General features: G+C 43.2%; 1 protein-coding gene across 2 annotated transcripts; it reads left to right on the top strand.

The window, feature by feature from the left end:
• Nucleotides 1–457: 457 nt before the first annotated feature.
• On the top strand, nucleotides 458–22246 carry LOC126544731 (mitochondrial import inner membrane translocase subunit Tim21). 2 transcript variants are annotated; one of them, XM_055061787.2, is made up of 6 exons: nucleotides 458–544; nucleotides 2251–2509; nucleotides 3939–4001; nucleotides 9994–10156; nucleotides 11104–11212; nucleotides 22042–22246. In XM_055061787.2, the coding sequence occupies exons 1-6, from the start codon at nucleotides 473–475 to the stop codon at nucleotides 22165–22167; spliced, it is 792 nt and encodes a 263-aa protein (XP_054917762.2). In that variant the 5' UTR covers nucleotides 458–472; the 3' UTR covers nucleotides 22168–22246. The 2 variants fall into 2 exon arrangements, with proteins under 2 accessions (XP_054917762.2, XP_050048147.2); XM_050192190.3 differs by lacking the exon at nucleotides 458–544 and adding an exon at nucleotides 949–1443.
• The last annotated feature ends 1631 nt before the right edge of the window (nucleotides 22247–23877 follow it).

Raw genomic sequence — 23877 nt, 5'->3', positions numbered from 1 at the left:
GTACACTGTAGCTAGGGAAACGATGGAGCAGGTTTTATTAGAATGTGAAGACGTCTGCCCAGCGGTCGATTTAGGCACCTCTGGCCTCCTTGAAGCCCTTGGGTTCAGCGAAAGCAGTGAAAATGTAAACATGTCCGCAATAGAGATTAGTAAGAGGCGATTGGAAGATTGGTGGAAGAAAAATAGGGAAGCGACAAAAAAGCGGAGATGTACAAAAGCATAGTTCGCGATAGGGGGTCAGAAAATTTGGTTGTGAGAGTTCATAGCGCTATTTTTTTTTTAACCTAGGTAGGACATTAGGTAGTATAATAGCAACAGCTTGGTGGCCCAATCAACCACCTCGTTCCAAAGGGGACGCTCATAACATTCATCCATACATCCCTCCAGCGCCGTCGCGGCAGCAGCTTGCATCCCCATACACGAAGGCAACTTTGCATTTTTTCCTTCAAAAAAACTAGGCGAACACCGTGCTATGTGTTACACTGAACGATGTAGACTCCAAAATGCGATCTGTCTACGATATTTGAGGAAGAACAGTGCAGCGGTAAGCGTAAAATCCTTTTTTCGAACATGTTAAGCGAAATATGCGCGTCCCTGTATAACACGATGTAAAAAGCATCGACAACAGATTCTATTTATTCATATGAAATTTCTCGCAACCAAACGTCGCAATAAGTTAATTGGCACCTTACACTCCTTGCAAAACTCCCTTTCCCATTTTTTGCGTTTATTCTTCGCGGGCATTCCACGCAAACCACCTGCTTCGAACAGAAAAACTGGCAGCTTGCTTTCTTGTCGGAACCAGCGTAGCCTTCATTAATAGTCTAATTTCACAGCACTAAAGTGTAGTAAAAAAAGAAACGCTGCACGTGTTTATTACGTACGAGGCCTTCCCTGACTATAGACTTTTGTGAAACCGTTTATCTTTCCCGCCAACAGGCCAACTTTCCTTTTTTTTTTTTACTCGGCAGACGATGCTTCTTTTTTCACTTTCTTTCTTTTTTAAAAATATTATTTACCGTGCTAGTCTAGCTCAAAACAGGTGTAATCATGCAACATTAAATAAATAAATAATTAAGCTAAACTTTTCTTCTAGTTTCCCGCAACGCCCAATCAAAGCGTTTTGATTTCTCGTGTTTACTAGTGTGTATTTTCACTTGCGTTCTTTCTGAATACTTTACAGTGAGATTTTTCATGCTGCAGCTCTATCACAAATACTAAACCATGATTGTGAACATAAATCCTGGTGGTTGCGGCTTTGTAGGCATGGTTGCTCGCAAACATGGTCTGCATTGCCGCGAAGTTGGCGCACTTTTCCTAATCAGCTGATTTTTGCTCTTATACCTTATAGTCCTCGTGATCCTATGTATGTAGCAGTAGCGCCTGCGTATATATATTACCCTCGATTGGAGTTTTAGGCGTGCTTTTCGTCAAACATACGACGTGAGTAGCGAATCCCATCGTCGTAACCTTCCGCGACATTGCTGCTCAGTTTGTTTTGATAATATGTGTAATCATATGCTTTCCACATTCGGGCTGTCACTGGGAAGTAAATGTTAAGCACGTTGGCACCCTTTTGCCCAATTGTGCACTCTTTTCGTCGCTGCATCGCAATAATTATGGCATTAGCATGTTTGGAAAAGCGTGGTCATCGTCTTTCACACCTTCATTGAAACGAGTAGCGAGTAGTGCATAATGAAATAATGTTATGCAAACAAGCTGCTGAGATTTTCTTGGTGCTTCTCTGGTGTCAATGCTGCGAAGTCCCCTGATCTCGTGTATACGTCATTTAACTGGCTCCATTTAATTTTGTAGATTAAACTTGTTTTCAGGTATTTAGAAATCCCCGGGCAGGGCACTCATCCGAAAAGCTAGGGAACCTTGCTTAGTACACAGTCAGGTGACTCTGCTGCTGCTGCTTTCTGACAGTTTCGCTGAGCTGTTGCTGGCGTGTGCATATATAGGTGTGGATAATGTTTTCCTTGGTTTAGCGTAATCGTGTGGCATCAATTCTTAGCGCCTACTTTCAGAGTAATAGAAAACACAGTACATAGTGCAGCTGATTGTCCAGTAGAGAAGCGTACTAATTTGGCAGCTGCGCATTTTGCTGCACTTGCCAGCACTTGTCGCATCAGAAATGAATGCTTTCACTGAGCAGCGGCCAACAGCTAGTAAGCAGCCTTCCTTGGAAGGGTGCTGTCATGCAGACAAATGTGTGTCATTCTCTTCTGAATGTCTCCGACTATCCAGATGACGCTGACATCCAAGGTTCATGTTCTGGTGACTGGCTGCAAAGCAAAAGGCTTCAGGAACATCTCGAGCCTTGCACACCGCTCAGTAAATGGACAAATGCAGACAAGCGAGAAGGATGGAGCCCTCCTTAAGCTGGCTGGGCTTCGACCTATGATCTTGTGGCTTCGACCCGCATCAACAGCCACTAACAAAAACACCAATGCACTATCTGAGGCCAAGGATACAGATGGAGGGCAGCTTACCTTAGGCCAGAAAGGTGTGGATCTTTTATATAGACTAAAGAAGCTGCCTATTTTTTCTCTCACTCTATGTTTGCAGTCTTATAGTTAACCGCTTTGTGGTTGATCAAGTGAGCATGTGTTACACTTGTACCGTAAAGTTGGCTGGTAAGAGTGGTTACTTTACACTGCCGCTGCTGCTGCAGTTCCAACTGCTACATCGATCTTAATCTCTATTGCATCCAGGGCTGGTGGTTTGTGTTGTAACTTTGAGCTGCAAGAGCTGACCTGCCAATCTGCCAATCCTCAACTGACAGCTAGCTGGCTTGCTCACACAAGTTTGAAAAAGTGTTCTGCCCCGGAAGTGCACAGAATTGAAAAAAATTGTATCCAACCAAATCCTTGCATATAATATCCTGGTTTGAAAAATATGTGAAAGAAAAATAATTGTCATCCACCCGAAAGTAGCGTGGTGCTACAAAGGAAATCCATAACGGTTCCTCAGGAAGAAAGCTTTGCAATTGAAAAGTCAAGAAAGGCGGCAGGGCCAGGTTCAATTCCGTTACCAGGACAGACTTTTCTTCAACAGCAAAGCTTGCTTTCTTAGAACCCATGTGGGTTTCCTTTGTTGCTTTGCACTACTGTCAGGTAAATGGTACATTCATTACTTTAGTGAAACTCTCCATGTTGCACACAAAACTTATATGCTTTATATATGTTTATATATATCACATACCAGAAATATCAATGAAAAAAACATTACAACCTCCCCCCCCCCCCCAGAAAAAGAAAGGCTTTCTCTTGGAATATACGTAAGCTTCAAATATAATTGGAGGTTTTGGCATATTGAAACCACATTGATATTGCCATTGTCAACCCAGCCAATTTTCCAGTTATGCATGCGTCCCACTTACATCTGGCAGGGGCAGCGTAAAAAGAGCAACCATTGCCAGGATGATAATGGTAAATGCCAATGCTATACTATGAAAAGGAAAGGAGCATAAATCTGCTCAGTGATTAGACAGGCATGGCTCATCTCTAGCAAGGAAATAAAGTAGTGGCGTGGTGAATAGGACATCTTTTTGATGATACTGGTGGAAATATAAGTGGAAATAGAAAGGTTAAAGAGATATTCAAACTTGCTGGCTGTTCAGCAGCTAGGTGTCCAATTACCATGTCTCTAATGTGACCTGTTTGTTGCCCACATAGCCACTCAAAGTACTCCTTTTCCCTCATCTAACTTTGTCTACCTTAGGCATATTTCCTCTAAACACCTCCTCCTCCATCATTGCTGCCAGACATGCCATTGTACAGACCTTAAGGAGCTGTGTATTAGGTATGCAGCCTTTGCATAGCTCCTTGTATGTGGATATGGATTTTCTTGTAGTGCCAGCATGATAACAGGAGGTTTTAAATTATTGCACCTTAATGGTATACGTTTATACACTCTATTTTCCTTTTTTCCAGTGAAGCAGAGCACGAAAGATGCAAGTTACTTAGGTGTGATACTCGCAGGGCTTGGAGTTACAGGTGAGCCTGCTCCTGATCAGCCTAGTGCTTAGCCGCATATAACAAAAATTTTCATAATGTTTTGCAATAACCTTTGGAATTACAGGCACATTGTGTATCTTCTGCATGCTGCATAATCAGAACTTGCAGAAATTTTATAGCTACAGACAGCATAGAAAGTAGCACTAAATGTTATGAATAATGAAAGCAAAAAGCAGTGCCTCTTGTAAATGTGAAATGAGCTTCACTGTGGCGCCAGCCAGTTAGAAAGTTATCATTTCTTGCACTTGAATAAACTTCGTGTGACCTTGAAGAGTTGTTCACTGAAGTGACGGCCTTATATGAGAATTTACAAGACCACATACTAGGACACAGTTCAATTTCACAGCCCGAGTCCTGTCCCAGCACCAAGAATCTGGTGTCTTTCGGTGGTGTAATCTTCCTTCCTGTAAATGTCTTATACTTCGCTATCACTAATACTGCGTCGCCTTTTCGCGGAAACTGCAGCTTCTCTCTGTCTTCTTTTTTTTTCTCTTTCTGTGAGTCTGAGTACAAGTGCTCCTGTGCATGACTGCTGTTGATTCTGATTTCGAATGAATCTGGCTTGGCCTCATTTCGGTTACTGAGCTAATTATACAGGGTGCTCCAACTATGCACCAAGGCTTAAAGAAAGAACAGTTGCGATACTCGGAAGAAAACCAAGTGCATATTGTTTCCAGTACAGTGGAGCAGCCGCCTGTAGTTCTTTCGTTCCTGAAATTTAATTTGACAATTGCAATTAATTATATAATTCGAGAAGTACTATCCTAATTATCAAAGTGTCAATGAGGCACTTGTAGGCACCCCCAGGCACACCGAAATTACATCTCAGTGCTGTGTTTTCAGCGACGTACTAATTGCGTGCAATTTTTTCCGACTGGCAAACAAACCTCATGAAATATGAAAAATACCAAAGAAAGGACTACGCTCCTTCCCTCAAATAAGCTGAGTAAAAGCAACTTCATTGCCTGTCACAAACTCGAAGACAGCGCATCACCTTGATAATCCATCACTATCCGTCACTTATCACATTGATAACAAAAGCCTCTTGATAATGCAGCCGAAACACCGCTCTGACCATGCACAAAACGTGAAAAACAATGTAATAGGCATAGCATGTTTCAAAATCCCAGCTTTGCTCGCACCGCATCGACAGAGTGCGCACGCAGCTATATTTCGTGCCAGAAACATGCTTTGGACCAAAATCAAATTAAAGTGATGGTTTTACTTTTCATGAGAGTGCGTACATGCTGCAAAAATAGGGTTGTGGGAAAATATAAAAGCGAAATAAACAGACTGGGGGAAGCGACCCAGGTGTAGAGAAAAGGCAAAGCCGATGCGTTCACAATAGTTAATATAGCACTTCTAAACGAGCCGAATTGGCAATCGGGACGCCTGCACAAAAACAAACAGACAAAAATACATTAGATTTAAGTGTGCCCTTATTATCTATAAATTCGTAAGCACTGTTGAACACCAGCTGCTGCCTAGAGGACATGTTCGAATAGGTCTCCTTCTGCAGCCACGCAGTACTGAGTCCACTTTATCATATCTTCGGTGGCTTTCTTGATGACCGACGCTCAAATTCTACGGCAGACATCCGTTATCCTTGTCTTGAGCTAATCTGACGTCCATCTTGATCATGTAAGCATGATCTTTCTCATAACCCCAAAGAAAGAAATAGAGTGGAGAGAGGTCAGGTGACCTAGCCGGCCAATTTACAGGCCCATGCCTTCCAATCTGTTGCACATGAAAAGTCGCATCCAGCCAGTTTCATGCTCGGCTGCTGCTGTGTGCTGGTGCTTCATCTTGCTGATACCACAGAAGTGGAAGACATGACAGCGGGACTTCACTGAGAAACTCATCCACCACTCCTTCAAGGATTTCGTCCACATATGGCTTTCTAGTCAGTGAGTGATCGAAGATGGGTCTGATTATAGCACCAGCGTGAATTCCGCAGCCCACATTGAATGACCACTGGTACTGGTGCCGATTGCGCTTCACCCAGTGTGCATTGTAGTCACTCCAATAGTGCTCATTATGCAAATTTACGTGGGTGTTTTTGTGAAAATTTGCTTCATCTGTGCGCATGATGTTGCTCAAGATGTCCGGTGACTCATTGGCTTTATGAGGACCCAGTTCGAGAAATCTAGACTATTCTACAGGTCCCTATCTTGACTGGAAGCCTACCGCTATCATTGAAAAGGAAGGTATACAACCAGTGCATTTTACCGGTGCTGACATATGGGGCAGAGACTTGGAGACTGACAAAGAAGCATGAGAACAAGTCAAGCATTGGTGCTGGTTAAGGTGGTACGGGTGAAAGGCCGTCATTTAGAATCCTCCAAACTGGTGACTTGGAAATTGGCACCTGGGCGGCCACATCCTGCACGCTAGCATGAGGGCTTGAGGCCATAAATACTAAAACATCCGTGCATAGGCTAGGACTCAAAGAGGGAGTCCTATGCCGCTGTTTCTTGAGGCTGCCGGTTTGTCTCAAGGTTTCATCATTTCTGATGATAGTCGACACGTTTGGTCTACCACCACACTTCCATGACTTATATATACTTGCGGCCTTCCTCTTGTTGTCATTTGCAGCTCCCAAGGCAAGGATTATTTTTACCTTCTGCTCATTAGAAAAAGACATGGCGACTGGGAGATAACAAAACGCTCCTACATTTGTACATTTGCACTGACATTGTCAATTTGCTTTTGTGGTGATAGGTTTTGCGGCAGAAAAATAAAACCATCCATGCACTTGACCTACGCTAAGACAACAGCTATCACAGTTTGTTTCCAACTAACAGCAAATGCGACATGTTGCTTAGGCCGAGGCGCAGCAGATAAGGCACTAGCTCGATCATGATATTTTACAGCGAAGCTGTATATGGCTAGCTGATTCGTCCGTCTGTCCGTCTATCGCCTGTACGCCGAAAACTCCTGCACAACCCTATGCGAATGCATGAAAAAAAAAAAAAAGCAAAAGAGAGGCGCGCAGGAGTTTCTCTCCATCTCCGAAATGGGTAGGCCACGCTTCATACGTATTCCTGAGGAGCAGGCAGCTTTCGATCAGCAACGCCGTGAGCAAAACCGGGAACAAGCTCGTCTACGCCGTCCCGATGCTGCAGCCCGGGCACAAAAACAGGCTCGTGCAGCCTAGTGCAAGCAGCAACTGCGTACCGAGGATCCGGCCGCCTGCCAAGCCGTCGTTTATTGAACCGTCGAGATTACCCCAGTGATAGATACCGGGGCCGCACGTTTCAGCTTCACTGATTAACCATCTGTATGGAGTGCTTGGGCAGTGATTTTTTTCTTTATTTCCTTCATTTCGTTCAGGCTAACTCAGAAGGACCCTGTTCTAGGGCACTGCTTCATGATGCGGGTGGCAGTGCAGTCACTTGGTATTCACCATATTTTGCAAGGTTTGTTTATCAGTAGAAAAAAATTTGTGCGCAATTAGTACATCGCTGAAAATACCGCAGTTAGATGTCCCTTGGCTGTGCCTACAAATGCCTCATTGACACTTTGATAATTATGATAGTAAGTCTCGAGTTAGATAATTAATTACGATTACCTAATTAAATATCAGTAATGAAAAAATTACTAGCAGCTACTCCACTGTACTGGAAACAATATGCACTAGGTTTTGTTGTAGTAACGCATTGCTTTTTTTAAATCTTGGTGCATGGTAGTTAATTGGGACATCCTGTATATATTTATGACCTCTGCATGCAAGTGACGATGTTTCCATCACTAATAAATGTTGAAAATTATTAGAAGTGTCTTTTTTGATGAATCGTTAGCTTTGCTTACTGGAAAGAGAAGTGATACTGAGTATCATTCACGTGTATTTCACACGCCATTGATAAAAGACTCTGCCGAAGGGGTCACTAAAGTCTAAAGGTTTTTTTCAGGGTCAAAAAAGCATGCAAAGCATTTTGAATTCAGGTGAACATACAGCAACACATTCATTTTCGAGGCATAAGCTGTCCATACCTTTAGTAATAATTGTTAATTGGCTACCTCCTTCTCTTTAAGAATATAACAAACTTTGACCTGTGTATATATTTATATATATTGTGTATGTTCATGGTGCATACAGTGGAAATTTAAAACAAAGTTGAAGAGAGAAAATACGGATGAGGCAGCCGCCACTGGTTGTTGTAATGCGCTTGTTCTCCTTTCTTTAAGAATTAGAATTTCAGAAATAAAGCAAAGTATAAATGAAAATTCGTGCACGACCGCGCCAACAATGATGCAATAAGCTATTAGCCACAATAAAGTTTTAAGCGAAAAAGTCAATGCAAGTAAAAAGTAACCTCAAATGCTGTGGGTGACAAAAGTCTGGCAGTGACACGTTAGGTGTGTGGGGGGGGGGTAGGCTTCAGCATCGCCGGGGGGGGGCTCTGCCCCCCCTTGGAATACTCCGGAGGGGGCTCGTGCCCCGGAGCCCCCCCGTAGTCGGTGCCTATGGCGCCAGCTGCTCGGTATCTTGTTTGCAAAGTGTTGATGGAGAATCATGTACAAGCAGTTGTGCTTGTCCAAAGCTTGGGGCATAGCATGTACTTTTCTATGATGTTGGATCTGCTGGACATGCCTGAAATAGTAACGGGTATCCCAGTTTTGCTCTGCAGTACTGGGCTAATTGCTGTTGCTTTGCATTAGCACACCTGGCAATAATGGTATGGATAGCTGTTTTCTTGCATTGAGGTCAGGAGAAAGTTTTGTCGATTCCACACAGCCCAGGTGACAACACTTCTTACACGAAAAGAATGAGAAATACAGCCCATTTGCCTTTTTTTTTTCTCTAAACAATACTTTAGATATGCAAGATCATTTTTGCTGCCAACTCCTTTAAATTTCACTAGTACATATATGGTGTTACGTTGCAGTGTTTATACCCCAAACAGCTTTAATATAAAGGTAGTCCCTTGCTTACTTCAGTTTAGTTTTGTATTGGTTCTGTTCTTATGTCAAGCTTTTTGGTTGGTGCTTATTATGTATTGACATGGTTTCCTGAAACATTTGCTACTAGTTTTGAGCTCGTATATGTGCGCACATGTACACCTTCAGGACTTTTGTTCAACAAAAGATGTATTATATAGTCATTGTTACAAGTGGCATGCCTAAATACAGACAGCAACTATGAAGTGATGTAAGTTGTAGGTAGGCAGACAAAGCTTAAAGATCTGACCACATGTGCACTTGCCGAAGTGCGTGCCTTGTGTCTGCTGCACGTCACAAGAATTGGCGGTTTGCATCCACATGAGACCCGCGCCAGCGCACTCACTTGGCTCACTCATATTCTTCTACCATCGCTCACTCATAATGCCTTGGCAGACATCGTTTCATACTTCATTATTGACAGTGCTTCAAAATGCTTAAATATTTTCAAATGTTTTTAAATAAGCACACGAAGAAAAAGCACTTTCTCGCACAACGTAAATCAGCCTCACTGGAAATTGATTGTACCACACCATAGCTGCGTAACCAGGCGTGCCTATGCAAGGAAGCCTATGCGCTGATAGTAGAGATGAACTGATCCCTGCACTCACACCATGTTTCGATGCACACAAGCTTTGGCGCACCGTGAGCACATAGGTGGGTGCATGTAAACAAGTGTACATCTGGTCTGGGCTTAATACCAACTGAAGGTTAGCAGCATTAGCTGCTAGGCTAAAGTAAGAGGCACCTGCAAGCAGATAGTCAACGAAAATACAAATCGCAAGACAAGTCAATCAACAATGTAGTTAGCTCTTTCTTTGAAATTGCATTTGTGTGTGTGTGGGGGGGATTGCTGTTTTAGTCATGGTACACTATCTTAATGAACAAAATTTTCTTTGTAAGTTTTTGCTTGTAGCGTGTTATCATTTTGAGTGATAAGATTGATGTATGTGCAGCCTAGGCTGATCTAGGTTTCCGACCACACCATTGAGCCTAGCTCAACTATCACGTGTTTTGCTCGTCTGTGCAGGGCTCATGTTTTACACAATTTTCCATGAGCTTTTCTCGGGACATAGCCCCAATTCTGTGTACTCAAAAGCTCTGGAACGCTGCCGAGCTGACCCCAGAGTAAAGGCTGCACTCGGTGAACCGTTGCAAGGACACGGTGAAACAACAAGCAGAGGACGCCGCAGGTATGTTTGTTTAGAGTGGGGTTAGGCGATTCCATTGCTTTAAACAAAATATTTTCTCTTGATTACCTGCCGTCATGACTCAGTGGCTATGGCGTTGCTCTACTATACATGTAAGGTCATAGGTTCAATTCCTAGCCACGGTGGCCACATTCCAATGGGGATAGTATGCAAAAATGCTTGTGTAGAGTGGTTTGAACGCATGTTAAAGAAACCCAGGTGGTCAAAATTTATCCGGAACCCTTCACTATGGTATTCCTCATAACCCACTATGCAGTTTTTCTGTTGCTTTCTTCTAAGTTGCTTGCTTCTGAGCTCGCATACTGCACGATTCCTGCAGTTGAAAGGATGTTCCACATCTGCCGCCATAGTCGTGAGTGGCACAGGCTAACACTCCAAGGGGCTAAGTTTAGTAAATGTATGCAAATACCCAAGACAGTGCATGGAGGGACAGTTACCACAACTTACTTGGTAAAGCATTGCATGTATCATGCGAGATTGTGAGTTCTGCTCCCACCAACTGCATGTTGTCTTTTCTTCCACCTGTGTTTCCCATTTCTTCTATTAAGAATATTAAGTTTATCCCAAATTTCACCCTCAATCATAATTAATTCTACATTTCATTTGAGAAAACTGTTAGTTCCCCCTATGATTTTTCTTGGTTTCAATGTCTGTTGGCTTCTTATGAGTATTTTTAGGTAGGTCAGAGAGTTTTTTTTTTTTTTGACAGCTGTTGTCAATGAATGAAAGTCATAGGAGTAGCGTGCCTTGCATATTTCTGGAAAAGCTGTAGAAGTTTCTGAAGTTCCGTGACTGTTGTGTTGAACTTCTATAATTTTAAACAAAAGCGCATCCAAAGTTACACTGTGACAGTATGCAGAAGTGCTATCTTCAAAACAGCCAAAGTGTAGAGAGGCAACTTATCAAAGTATTTCTTTTTTCATCTACAGGCATGTTAGCCACATGGAGTACATAAAAGATGGCATCAACTACATGCGCATGAAGTTCTACATCAAGGGGCCTAGCAGATCTGGAACTGTACATCTTGAAGTCAGAGAGGTATGTTCAACACTATTCTATAGCAAGTGTGATGTGTCCGTGGGCTCGCATCCTCTTGATGTTTGGTTGAGTTGGAGAACAAGCACAACGTCAGGCTTTCTTGGCCTTTATGCCAGTCCCTTAGGCAACTATGTAGTGGTTGTCTGAATAAATACCTCTACTACTGGTATCGTTGTGAAGGGAGATGGTGCTTTCACGTATGTTGTATGGCATGTTGCAAAGTTAGCCATTAGCTACTAATATTTGTGCTTTCCACTTTGTTCATCCAATACAACTGAGCCTGCCTGTAGCGACATTCGTCATAGCAGAGTCTTCAAACGTGTGGCCTGCATAGCCATCCTGAATGTTCCTCTTCTCTCCCACTAGTTTACCCTGACGTTCCTCCCCTTTGGCTGTGCCTGTCAGGCAGGCCAGGTGGGGAAGTCAGTGCAACATGAATTTGAGGTTTATGCATTGTAGAGATGAATGTACCTGTTTGCAAGGAGTCTACTTACTGAACTTCCTGTGGCAAGTTTTTTGCCACAGATGCCAGAAGTGAGCCTTTCACTTTGAATGAGTCCTGCCACAGGAGTGCCACAACTTGCGAATTCTCAGTTTGATTTCTTTTGTGCACAGGAATTATTGCTAGGTCCATTGATAGAAATGCAGAGAAAACGAAGTAAATAAGGACATCTGCACAAGATTGACTTTTTTTGTTTAATTTCTCTCATTAGTCTCACACAGTTTGGCTCAGGCATTGTTCTTTCATTGGAAATCATTAAATCACTGTCACATTATTATGGAAACTGACAGCCTTGGTGCTTTGCCTCTGTGATTAGCACAGCATGCAAGGTTGTAGATAGCACTGAATTGAATAAATAAGTAAATAAATGTCACTGTCAAAACTGCAGTTCTTCAAGAAATCAGTGTCAGTGGGAAGAATGGTCATCAACGCAACTATAGTTTATCCAAACCTGTCATTTTGGAAGTACGTAAAGTGGAAGCACACAAAGACAGAGTAAGGAATGAGAGGACAGTGCAGTCAGGATCATTCCTTGCTCTACCTCTGTCTCGTTATGCTGTATGTACTTGCATTGTCATACCAGCTAGCTCAAAGAAACGTGTTAGCTGCTATCATTTCAGTAAAGAAAGAGACGATGCAACTGAATTAGCTCAAGTGACAACTGCAAAACTAAGAACCACTCCCACTACAATGGGCTGCTCGCAAAGGTGTACAGAAAAAAAAGCAATCTCTAAGTCGTTTGTATGTGCAAATAAAATCAATATCTTTGACAGAGTTTGCTACCAGAACTTTTACAATTAAACCTCAATATAACAAATTTCAATATAACGAAATTATCGATATAACGAAGTATTTAACCTTTCATAACCTCATGTTCATAAATACCATGTATTTAGAACCTCCATGTAACGAAGTGTGTTTGTATGCGATTTCAATATGACGAAATTTCACTGCCGCCACAAAGGAATGCCGAGGCAATAAATGAAAACTTCCTCGGAAGCAGATGGTGAAATGATTGAATTACAAGCGGCTGCTTGCAAACGTGCTCACAAATCGCGCGTTGTGCGACAAGAGCAATTGCCAAAGTGGAGCGGCATCATGTTCCGTATAAAGCCCAAGTGCGATAAGATACTATCGCGCTCCCACTGTGTGCATAGGTGCGAGTGAAAGTGTACGAAGGTGACACAATAAAGACAGTGGCTTCATGAGTGCCACCTTCCCGCACGAGCAGAGGGAAAAAGGGGAGGGGAGCGAGCTCGCAGTGACGCGATCAAGTGGGCACGAGGGGGTGAAGTGGGGGTTAAGTTGGCGCACGTCTCAATTTCTGGCGCGCGTCACAGCCGTGGCTGCACATGGCTGTAAGCGCGGCTGAGCGCATACGCATCCTGCTTTAGAGGTAATCTGCCACGTGTGCAAAGAGTGGACGTGTCGTGACGACGTGGCACCACGTAAGCTGTCTTACCACGCGTTGTAAGGTTTGGAGAGCAATCCCACCGCTGGCAACCAGTTGTAAGGTTTAGACGTAGTTGAAGGGACGGACTTCCCATCGCTGGCTACCAGTTGTACGGGCTGTAGTCAGGCATGAAATAAGCGGTAGCTGGCCCATGCCGTCGTCCAACTCACCCACGCTTGGGACGTGGTTGTAGGGAGGAACTTGCTCTCATCGAGAACTAGGAGTAAGGGATTTATTTACAGTATTTACATTATGACATGAGATACATTTCAACAGTCTAGCATGACTCCAAAACGGAGCATGCAAGACAAAGCACGCAGCACACGAGCACGCAGCTTGACGAGCAGCCGAAGACTGCTGCTTAAAAACCCACTGTACTCCCTAGATCCCTAGGTGAGGGAAAACTGCCGTCCAACCTTCGTCCAATCGGACCGTCCACAGTCGTCGTTGGAGGCGTAGTCGACCCACCTTTGAGGGGGAGGGTTCACACACTCTCTTCCGCACTTTGGTCTCACTGAACACACTGAGGTGAGCGGGTCCTCATACACGTGTCGTCACGCTTTACCCCAGCTGGGACCTCTTGATTCTAGAGTTGACTTCTCGGGTAGCCGCCACGACTGTCAGCAGACTTGACGAATTCTGGGACCCGTGAAAGCGCACCGCAAAACACCCGTTTCCAGGAGCTCTCTTGCTGCAAGTAGACCGTGAAGGCGACAGTGAACCAACTAACAATACACGGTCCACCAAACGTAGCTTTCCTTGTTGGCACCGTCGGCTCTATGAAGGAGGCGCATGGTTGATTAACTTTGCTGTGGCCTCCAGTTCTCCGAAGGAGGTGCATGGTCGGTTAACTTTGCTGGCGTCGCCAGTTCTTCGAAGACGCGCATTGTTGAGCTCTCCAAAGCCACTCGTCGCAGCGGGCCGGGAAGGGTTCGAAGATCGCTACCCCCGCAGGACAATCGAAGCAGCTGCGGCGGGCTGGGAAAGTTTTGCAGGTCAGCACCCCTGCAGGCCGATCATAACAGCGTTTAGTATTAGAGGTTGCGTAATCATGAGTTTCAGTGACCCATTGGAGTGAGAGGCAGACGAAGCGTTCGATCCCCGCTGCCAGCGCTTTTCCTGAGAGCATCGTCTCAGAGCGGGCGACGCTATCGGCTGCGGAGACGGAGTGCACACGAAAGCATGGCTGCCTTTGCTTAATTCGTACCACCGAGAAGATATCGTCAACGTACATAGCATATGAAACCGTACCATTCATCGTTGTCTTCCAAATTTATCAAAATGAATTGTTTTCTCATTCAAATTTGTTTTTTTGATTGCCCGGTAATTAGAAAAATTCTGCGGCTCCTTTCTGTGCAAGAAAAATCTATTGGCGGCTCTATTTATTTGCATAAATGGTCAAATTTCGATAGAACGAAATTTTGATAAAACGAAGCAAATTACCGATTTTACCCACTTCGTTATATCGAGGTTTAACAGTATTACTTGCTGCATGTGCACCTTTCTGATCTATTTAGCCTCACTGAGGTGAGCATTGGAGGCACATGGTTCTCATTTTAAGAAGGGGCTTAGCTTTGTTTGCATAGCTTCACTACTGAGGAAACAACAACCACAGATGGGGTAAAAGCAGAGCATTGGCTTGTTGACTGCACGGAAGTAATGTGCTGTTACAAAGAGAAAAGCATCTGTAATATTGATGAAACTGTGTTGTATCGTAATTTTAAACATTTTTCTATGTGCACATTGAAAAGGGAACATATGCTTTATATACCACATGCTTCAATTGGGAACAGCTAAACTTTTTTTAATACACAGTAATAGAAGCCCTCCACTGCTGGCTTGCGTGTGCAAGAATACAAATGCTAAACCCAATAAAATTAATTAATAAAATGATAAGCTGATTAACTATTATTGCTAATTAATTTCTGATTAATTCGATAATTAAAGCATGTGCATCCTCTAGGCATGTACACTTAGTATAAATCCTGAGATTAACACCAGTTTGGAGATAACCTTCCTGATAAGATGTTTATTGGTGGTGCATTCCTTCAAGGACGCTATGGGTAGGAATGGCGAGGCAACGTGAGGCACCGTCTAGAAAGACACCAGCGACCAGCTGCACGAGCAGAGCAAGCTGATCGTTGGCAGTGCGCCGTCAACGATGCCTTTGAGAATGTGCTGAATTTTATCAGCTTGGGGCATGGCGGCATTGACACATTTACAAAGGTCAACGACTTCTTCTATGTAGCTCATGAAATTTTCTCCAATCTGCTGTGCTCGGGCACGCAGGCACTGTTTGTGGACAGCAAGTTGACCAAACACTTCAGTGAATGACGTCTTGAAAGTTGGCCATGCCGGGATGTTGCTTTCATGATTATGGAACCAGAATTGGGCACCGCCAGTCAGATAAAATATGACGTTGATCAACTTTGCGGTGGCGTCCCACTTGTTATGTGCGCCCACCCATTCATAAGATGTAAACCAGTTTTCCACATCGGTGCGATTTGTACCGCTGAAGACCTTCGGATCACGTTGCCAAGGAACCCTGGTGCAGATGACGGACTGAGGCGAAGGCGTCAGCGGTTCTGTGTTGTCAGTCATGATGGGCAGAAGTGTTTGGGTTCGAAGCTTCAGGATGCAAGCAATGGGGGGAACTCCAGCAACCTCCACCAATTGATAAGATGTTTATTGGCGATGCGTTTCTTCAAGAATGCTATGAGTAGGAACGGTGAGGCAGCATGAGGCACCGTCTCGAAAGACACTAGTGACCAGCAGCGCAAGCCAAGCATTGGCAATGCTGCTGGACAGAGGCACGTCTTCTTCTTCACACTCCCTACACTTGTAGCGAAATGCATTGGCATTCCAGCTAATATTTTTTCAGAAAGCCTAACAAGGACAAAGTTTAGTGCAAGACCAACATATTTGTGACTGAGTTTGAGGACGAGTGTGTCGAAACATAATAGTCTCAGGTCAGAACTCTGTTGCCGGCTGCGTATGGCACGGCTGACTGTGGCCACAAGGACTGATGGCTTTATGTGCGATGTGTTCTCGCCACTTAGTTCACATTAAAGCGAGAGGCAACACGAAGGGCAAATTGCTTCCTCATGCCAGCGTTTTGACAGCGAGTGCCCGAGGTCATCAAATGAAATGTGTTCATGTTTGCCTGTGAATGTGTGACATAATGCTTGTTAATTTAGTTAGTAAGCTAATGTTTACAAGTTTATACGACGGATAAAACTACTGCCCTTATTTCGTATAGCTGTCTAATAATTTGCTATTGCAGTCGATGCGTCGCTTTTCAGGCAAAGCTATGAAATTTTTTCAAACATAACGTGGCACCCCAAACTTAACCAACAGCTTTGCGTCAACAAACACGGTGGCACCCTTTTACACGATGGTCATCCAACACCAAATCAGACCTCATCTCTGAGTAGCTCATGATAATTATAAGCAATAAGTGATGTGGGCTATCACTTTATCAGATCTCGTGTATATGCCCACTGCAGTGCCTCTGTGGCTATGGCGTTGAGCTGCTGGGCGTGAGGTTGCGGGTCATGGTGGCCACATTTCGATCGAAGTGAATTGCAGAAACATTCTGGGTGCACATTAAAGAACTCCAAGTAGTCAGAATTCATCCAGCGTCCCTCATTACACTCTGCAGTTTTTAGCATTAAACCCCACCATTTAATATTTGTCTCATGTACATGACAGAGACTGAACAATAAATCGCTGCCCTTTTGAGATTGGTCGTCGATTTGAGAGCTCATTAGACTAAAATTGTAATGTTTCAGCTGAAGTGCCCGAATCATGCTATTTCCAGATTGCCTTGGAAGATACGGCAGAAAGTGAGTTAGTCACTAAGCGGTAATAATATAAATTTGTTTCCTATTGATGTAATACCACTCAGAATTCTTGTTCATAACCAAAGTATACCAGGTGTTTCTGCAAAGACTAAGCGATTTTTAAAAATCGCCTGTGGCAGATAGCACAATTTAGTCCTTGAGCTGATCTACTCAAAGAGGCTGACATTGCTCACATGAAAAATTGAAATGCATAATCGACCAGTTAAAAAAAGATTACTAATTCATTTTTAACTATTGATCTTGGAGCACATATTGCAATTTACAAATTGTAGCTAGGGAGTTCGGGGAATTCTCAGAATGAAACCAGTTTCAAGATATTAACTCCAGAACTTTATGAAGAAATACATTGGCAGTCCAGTTTAGTGCCAGAATGCATCAGATGGTGTTTTGTTAGAGAAGTAGTAAGTCTCTTCTTTGAAGAGACTCGTCTCTTCATTAAAGATCATAATTACAGATTTCCCTGTGCTTAACTTAAGGCTTGGATTTGTCGCTGCATTCCCACAGATATTCACAAGTGTCTGTAAATCTCTTGCATTGTCCGGTATTAGCACTATGTCATCTACGTACATCAGTCCGGGGACCTTCTGTTGCTCCACTTGTCCATTAGGCATGTAGGATAAATCAAACCCTAATTAACTGTTTTCCAGTAGTCTTTCTATACCCTTAACATAAAGTGTCAACAACAATGAAGATAGAGGACATCCTTGCTTCAGTCCTTGGTGAATTTCCACCACTTCATTACATTTTCGGCCTTCCCATATAGTTTGCACTTGGTCGTCTCTATATATCTTCCTCAGCAGCTTCAAAATCATCACCTATGCATTCGTGCTTGAAAATGTCCCATAATAATTCCCTGTCTGCTTTGTGGTAGGCTCCCTTAATATCTAGAAATGTCATTTAGAAACCTAATGAGTAAACTTTATCCTGTGTATAGATAATGAGGAGGATGCTCCATGGCCGCTTATGCAGATATGCTGAAGCAGTAGAAACAGATGCACCTGTCACAATGTGATGAACGCTATTGGTAATGTCATAAACAACAATGAAAGCTGTGCATGGCCTGTGCTGCTACTTGTTCTGTGGATGTGATATCAAGTAATGCACCATGATCATGAATGTTGTACTTTTACAGTCCAGTGAAGAAAAAATATGTTTCATTAGTAGCTCAAGGCCTATTTTGAAGGAGTGGGTAAGGATAAGGGAGATCAGGCTAAATGTGGCTCACTATGAAAGATTCATATGTGAAGCTCTATTAGCGGCGAGAAGTTGGAGTGGCGCCCTCTCGCGTGTGACATCACAGCCAGGACATTGCTCGCTCAGCTGCCGCGCGCGCTCGTTCCCTTCAGTGCATGCTTGAGGTATTGGTGGCTCGTGCCATACTTATTGAAGAATATGTCGGCTTCTTTCTGCTGCCTTGCCTGAACTGCAGTTTCTTCTTCAAAACCGCGTGAGTTGAGATAATTTACGGCTTAGATATCGCAAGCTATGTACCGTTGAAGGGGTCTAGTAGTCTTGCAATGCATATATGTGTCTTGTCTGTCCATAATTTTGCATAAAAAGAATATCTGCAAATTCAACAGGCAAAGTTGTGTAAGATGCTCGGCTAAACACTTAACATTCTCTTAGTACTTAGCTATGAGGCATATTGTATTTTACATGGAAGAAAAATCTTAGTAATTGGTGTCGACATCATAAATCCGTGTTAAAAGGACACTGCCCAGTGAAGCTTTCATCATGATTCTTAACTGTAGTGAGTTGTTCTGGTCAAATATGGGACTTTATAAAAAAAGAAGAGTTAGGTGTGTTTTGTATGAAAAAGTCTGGTACTATACTTCCACCGTTCTCTGAAACGGGCACCCAGAAAACGAATTGCTCATTGCTCATGGCGGTTAACATGACAGCGGGTCATGTAAATGCTTCACGAACACTGTAACTAAAGGAAAGTTTCGTGATTAAGATAGAGAGCCAACCAAGTGGCACTACGTATATCATATCATAGTGGCCTTCGTAATGGCCCTCAGTAGCCTTTATCGACAATATGGCATACCCCTTGCGCAGTGAGAGCAACTGACTGTCATTACGGCGAAGTACGCATTGTTCACGAAACCCACCAGTTCACTGCAATTTAGAATTGAAACCCTGATGCTGTTTTTACAGTGCCAATTGCATTGCCTAAAGTATACTCGAGGCACTACAGCATAGCATAGGCTGCCTTGAAAATGAAAATTCAGACACCTTCTACCTCACCATGTCTCGAACCTGCGTTGTTTAATTATACAAACTGAGAACTATGCACTTCGTCAATACATCAAAAAGAACCTCGCATACCTGCCTCATAAGAAAGACACCACAAGCCTCACATGAATCCACTTGATTTTTTACCTCCACCACGTAATAATTATATCTTCAATATGTCCCATACATGTACTACTAATAAATCAGGCTTCGACTTCTTTACAGCTGCAGCCATGCAGTCCAAAAGGCATATTTCACTCAAAAATTTGGGCCGAGCAGCCTGTGTCAGTTCGCCAAACAGATTCGCCATGTCTGTTCCTCAAGCAACAAGCACCCGACATGGTTGCTCAGTGGCTATGGTGTTGGGCTGCTGAGCACGAGGTCACGGGATCGAATCCCGGCCACGGCGGCCGCATTTCGATGGGGGCAAAATGCGAAAACACCCGTGTACTTAGATTTAGGTGCACATTAAAGAACCCCAGGTGGTTGAAATTTCCGGAGTCCTCCACTACGGCATGCCTCATAATCGGAAAGTGGTTTTGGCTCGTAAAACCCTATAATTAAAAAAAAATTAAAAGCAACAAGCACCAGTAAATTGCTCAAGTGAGTTGAACGTGTAGCATGGAAAAGGGAATAAATATTGGTACATTCCTTTCTGTATCCTTCAAACAGCTGTAAGCCACAGTTAGCTTTACTTCAAATTACCGCCACCTAAAATTAACCGGTGAAAAACAGACTAATTTTTAGAAGCAGTTAAAGAAGCAAGTTGTGCTTATATAATCTGAACAGCAGTGCTGCTGTTGCAGTTGATAAACAAGAACAACGTCAATGTGATAAGCCCTCGTGTTACTGCCGAGCGCTGCTGTGAAGAAATCCAAAAATTTGTTATTATACCATGAACTACTCGTCATGAGCAAACATAATTTAGCTGGTTAAAATGAAGTTATATGTCGCAGAAGTCGCATATTGCCATATTGTTCTGATGCTTGTTGCATCACGGTAGGTATGATATCCTAACTGGATTCTTATGTGCTATGTTTTTGCTTTTATGTTTTTATTATTCACGTGAGCTACCACTGCAAAGTGTAGATCCATGCATGAAAAACCCACAGTGAGCTGGTCTGAGCTCCTTCAGCCGGTACTGTAGCATTACCTTTGAGAAATATATTGTCGCATAGGAAATAGGCTCTTTGAATAAGTTTACGCGAACGAAGACGTCAGTAAAAGTATATTTGAGACGACCGTCATAAGTATACAAGCATAGGGAATGAGAGTAGACAAGCAGAAACACTTCAGAAGGCTCCCGGACATTGCCTGAACTGCAGCAGATGAGAGGCACAAGTCCATGCCCTGACGTCACACGAGCGGCACTCGCAGCGCCCCTTTAGGTCCGTCTCAGGGCTAAAAGTGAGCTAAGTGTCGCTTCAACATTAGCTCATGGCCAGACCCATTCCTCGAATGACGTTGCCTCCTTGCGGCAGTAGCCACACTCTGGGGCCATAAAAGGATGCTCTGAAACTGCTTGTTTTTGCGTACACTCTTTAGCCATTTGTAATGCTCATTTAGATAAGATGTGTTATGCTGGTGAATAACATTTTATTTTCTTAGTGCTACAATATGGTCCATCAGGATGCAGTAAGAGCACCATAAAATAGCTGAAGCCTGCTGCTTGAATCATTTAGCTGCACGTCTGGAATACAGTGCATTTGCAGGTCGAAACCAAGATATGAGTAGGCCATGGAGAGTGTGGTTGTTCATTTAGCACTTTGCAGCACACATCATTTGCTAATTGCTTTTCTAAACACCATGTAACTCTTGAGTGTCACATGATCAGCCTGCTTGCTTACTGAATTACGCTTTCTATAGGCAACTGCCATTAGAACGCACTTGCAATTCTGCTCCCTTCTTGGAGTATGTCAAGGCTTAGCCTTATATTATATACAGTAGAACCTCATTAAATGGAACATTAAGGGACCAGAGAAATTCAGTGTGCTCTGATCAACAGGAGTTCCGTTTACCGAGAAAGATATGCAGAGGTGCAGCACTATATGTCATACACCCTCTTAACACTGTCAGATACGTTAAACTTAAAAAGTGAATGTAGCAGCTAGTTTTTCCTGTGGTTTGGGCATGGTCAACAGCTGCTGGATTGCCTAGGCTATGGTATCTTCGGTTTCGAGCAGGCATCGGCGACATATCAAAACAAAAGCATATCTATTGCTGCTCCAATCGCTGCCCAAATAGCACATGCTCATGCACAGGGAGTCCAAATTATCGGACGTCGCACTGTAGGGTGTCCGAAATTTCTGTTGTCCTTATTTTGGTCATCTGATTGGGCTAGTTATGGTGCTGCGAACCTGTCCACATGTGTACATGCTATGCATTAGAAATCCACTAAACTTTTGCCTGCTTGAGTCTGCCACCACTTTTTAAGGATGGCTTTCTGGATAGTAAAAGCCATCGCAAAAGTTATATTTCAGATCCTGCCTCTTTCTGAAAAAGTCCTTCAGTGCTTTCTTCTGTGATTCCGCTTACAGAGAGTTGCGAAAATATTGGTTCCAAATAATGAAAGTTTTTTTGAGTCACACAAATGCAGAACCAACCAATTTAGAGGCTGTCGTTCCATTCAAGAGGCAATTCCCTTTAAGCAATTTTCGTTTACTGAGATTCTACTATATAAGGGATGCCTCACCACACAGGGTACCATAACATGTACAAACTGCTTAAAGACATAAGATCATGAGTTTTTCAGTTCAATTTTTTCCTTTCTCAACAGGACAATCGCAAGAACTACGAGTACCGCTACCTGTTTGTTGATCTTGACGGCCAACCAAAGCGGACGATCATTCTAGAGGACAATAGGGAAAGCAGGGGCTCCAGCAACACATTTGATGTTATCTAAAAGTTGCAATGATCATCTCTATCATACCTATGTAAATCCAGAAAGACAAATGATACTAATAAAGAAAGTGTGCCTCCCATATGCCACTTCTTATTTGCTGTGCACAAGCAATACAATCATTCTTTTCTGCTCGCTGAGTCCATATCAATTGCAGTAGGCAGACAGCAGAAGCTAACACTTATTTTCTTAATGCTTTTCCACAAAAATTCTGTGCTCTATGTGAGAGACTTACCTTTGCAGAAGCCATTAGCTCTTTAGCTGCCATTCCTGAGACAACTCACACAGCGCCTGCCACTCCCAAGAATACTTTTGTGTTTTCAGTGCACTCCTTGCCTCTCCAGAAGCAGCTTGTGCAAAAATAACATTTTGTTACTGTCAGTGGACATATCATCTGAACACACAGAAAACTTGTAAGTTAAATTTTTTAGTTTAAATGAAGCAAATGTGCCACTGCTTCATCGCTCTGTCACAGCAGGGCGGCCATGGCAAACCAGTGCGGCAGGTCCATCAGTTAGGGGCCCTTTGAGGGGGCCTTTTAATGATTTTGAAATCCTAAAGTTTTTGTTGAGCTGGTAACAAGATGTTGGTGCCAGCCTAATGGTGATCAAAACAACTCCTGTCAAGCAATTTGGTTTCTAGGCATAATGCTTGAATCATACTGGGGCATGTGTGATTTATATGCATACATTTTATTCAAAGACGCAATTGCTGCCCCTTAAAGTTGCACGCTCGAAGACTATAAGCTGTCATTGCTCCTGCTACTGCCTTGGAGAATTCTGTCTGAAATCTTCCCCTCATTAAGTCTAAATGATCTATCAGAGGCAGATGCAAGGTTGCTGGCTTTCTGCTACTTAACATCATTGGGCTTCACACAATGCAAGAAGCCTGAAGTTGTGTATGTCCCACTGGCTAAAGCTGGGTGTTAAGTGTTTGGGTACCAAACAAGTTTGTCAGGATGCTTTGAAGAGTGAACCTTATACTGGAAACTTCTGGAAGCAGTGTTATTAAACTCTCGAATTCACATGTGGATTGCTCGTCCGGCATAGTGCAGGAAATTCCACTTGCATGCAAGAGGTTGTGTGCTGTACTGGAGCTATGAGCTGTGCCAATACATCTAAAGAGACGGCACAACCCATTTGACTTTATTCTGCCAGAAATGCAGTCGCAAACCTAGTCTTAGGCGAGCTTATTTGGAAAACCTATGGTATGCAGTAGTGTGTGGGAAGAATCTTTAACCCTGCAACAATTTTTTAAGTTTCAAGAAATCTTAGGCATGACACTGACCTTGACATTATTTCACACCCTGCTTCTGCTGTAAAAATATCAGAAAATAGCAGCTTCCTTTTCTTATACCTTATTTAATCGAATGTAGGCCAATACTTTTCTTTAAAGATGAGGTACGAAAGTCACGGGTCGGCTTAGACTCGATGATGCGATTTGGCCGCAGCCGCCAGACCCTGGTAACTGCAGGAAAGCTGATGCCATGAGGTGGAAAAGTATCCTGCTGATGTTATCAGGACATAAAGAGAATCGGGGATGTCTTTAACAATGGAGATCATATAGGCAAAGGCAAAAGAGGTCACAAGCATTTAAAGCATCGCTCAGAGCAGGTTCAGACGCCTGTCTACTTCAACATGCCTAGTGAAGTAGACTACTCCACTAGAAAGCTGGTTCCGAGTGTCATGGGATGCAATTTTGGTCGATCTGATA

The sequence above is a fragment of the Dermacentor andersoni genome, chromosome 1, assembly GCF_023375885.2.
Source record: "Dermacentor andersoni chromosome 1, qqDerAnde1_hic_scaffold, whole genome shotgun sequence".
NCBI lineage: Eukaryota > Metazoa > Arthropoda > Arachnida > Ixodida > Ixodidae > Dermacentor > Dermacentor andersoni.
This window is presented reverse-complemented; position numbering and strand designations above follow the sequence as displayed.

Coding starts and splice junctions, on each gene's coding strand:
- LOC126544731 (XM_055061787.2), top strand. CDS start 473: ATGTGTTACACTGAACGATGTAGACTCCAAAATGCGATCTGTCTACGA. Junction 2,510..3,938: donor GCTTACCTTAGGCCAGAAAG/GTGTGGATCTTT, acceptor CCTTTTTTCCAG/TGAAGCAGAGCACGAAAGAT. Junction 4,002..9,993: donor CGCAGGGCTTGGAGTTACAG/GTGAGCCTGCTC, acceptor TCGTCTGTGCAG/GGCTCATGTTTTACACAATT.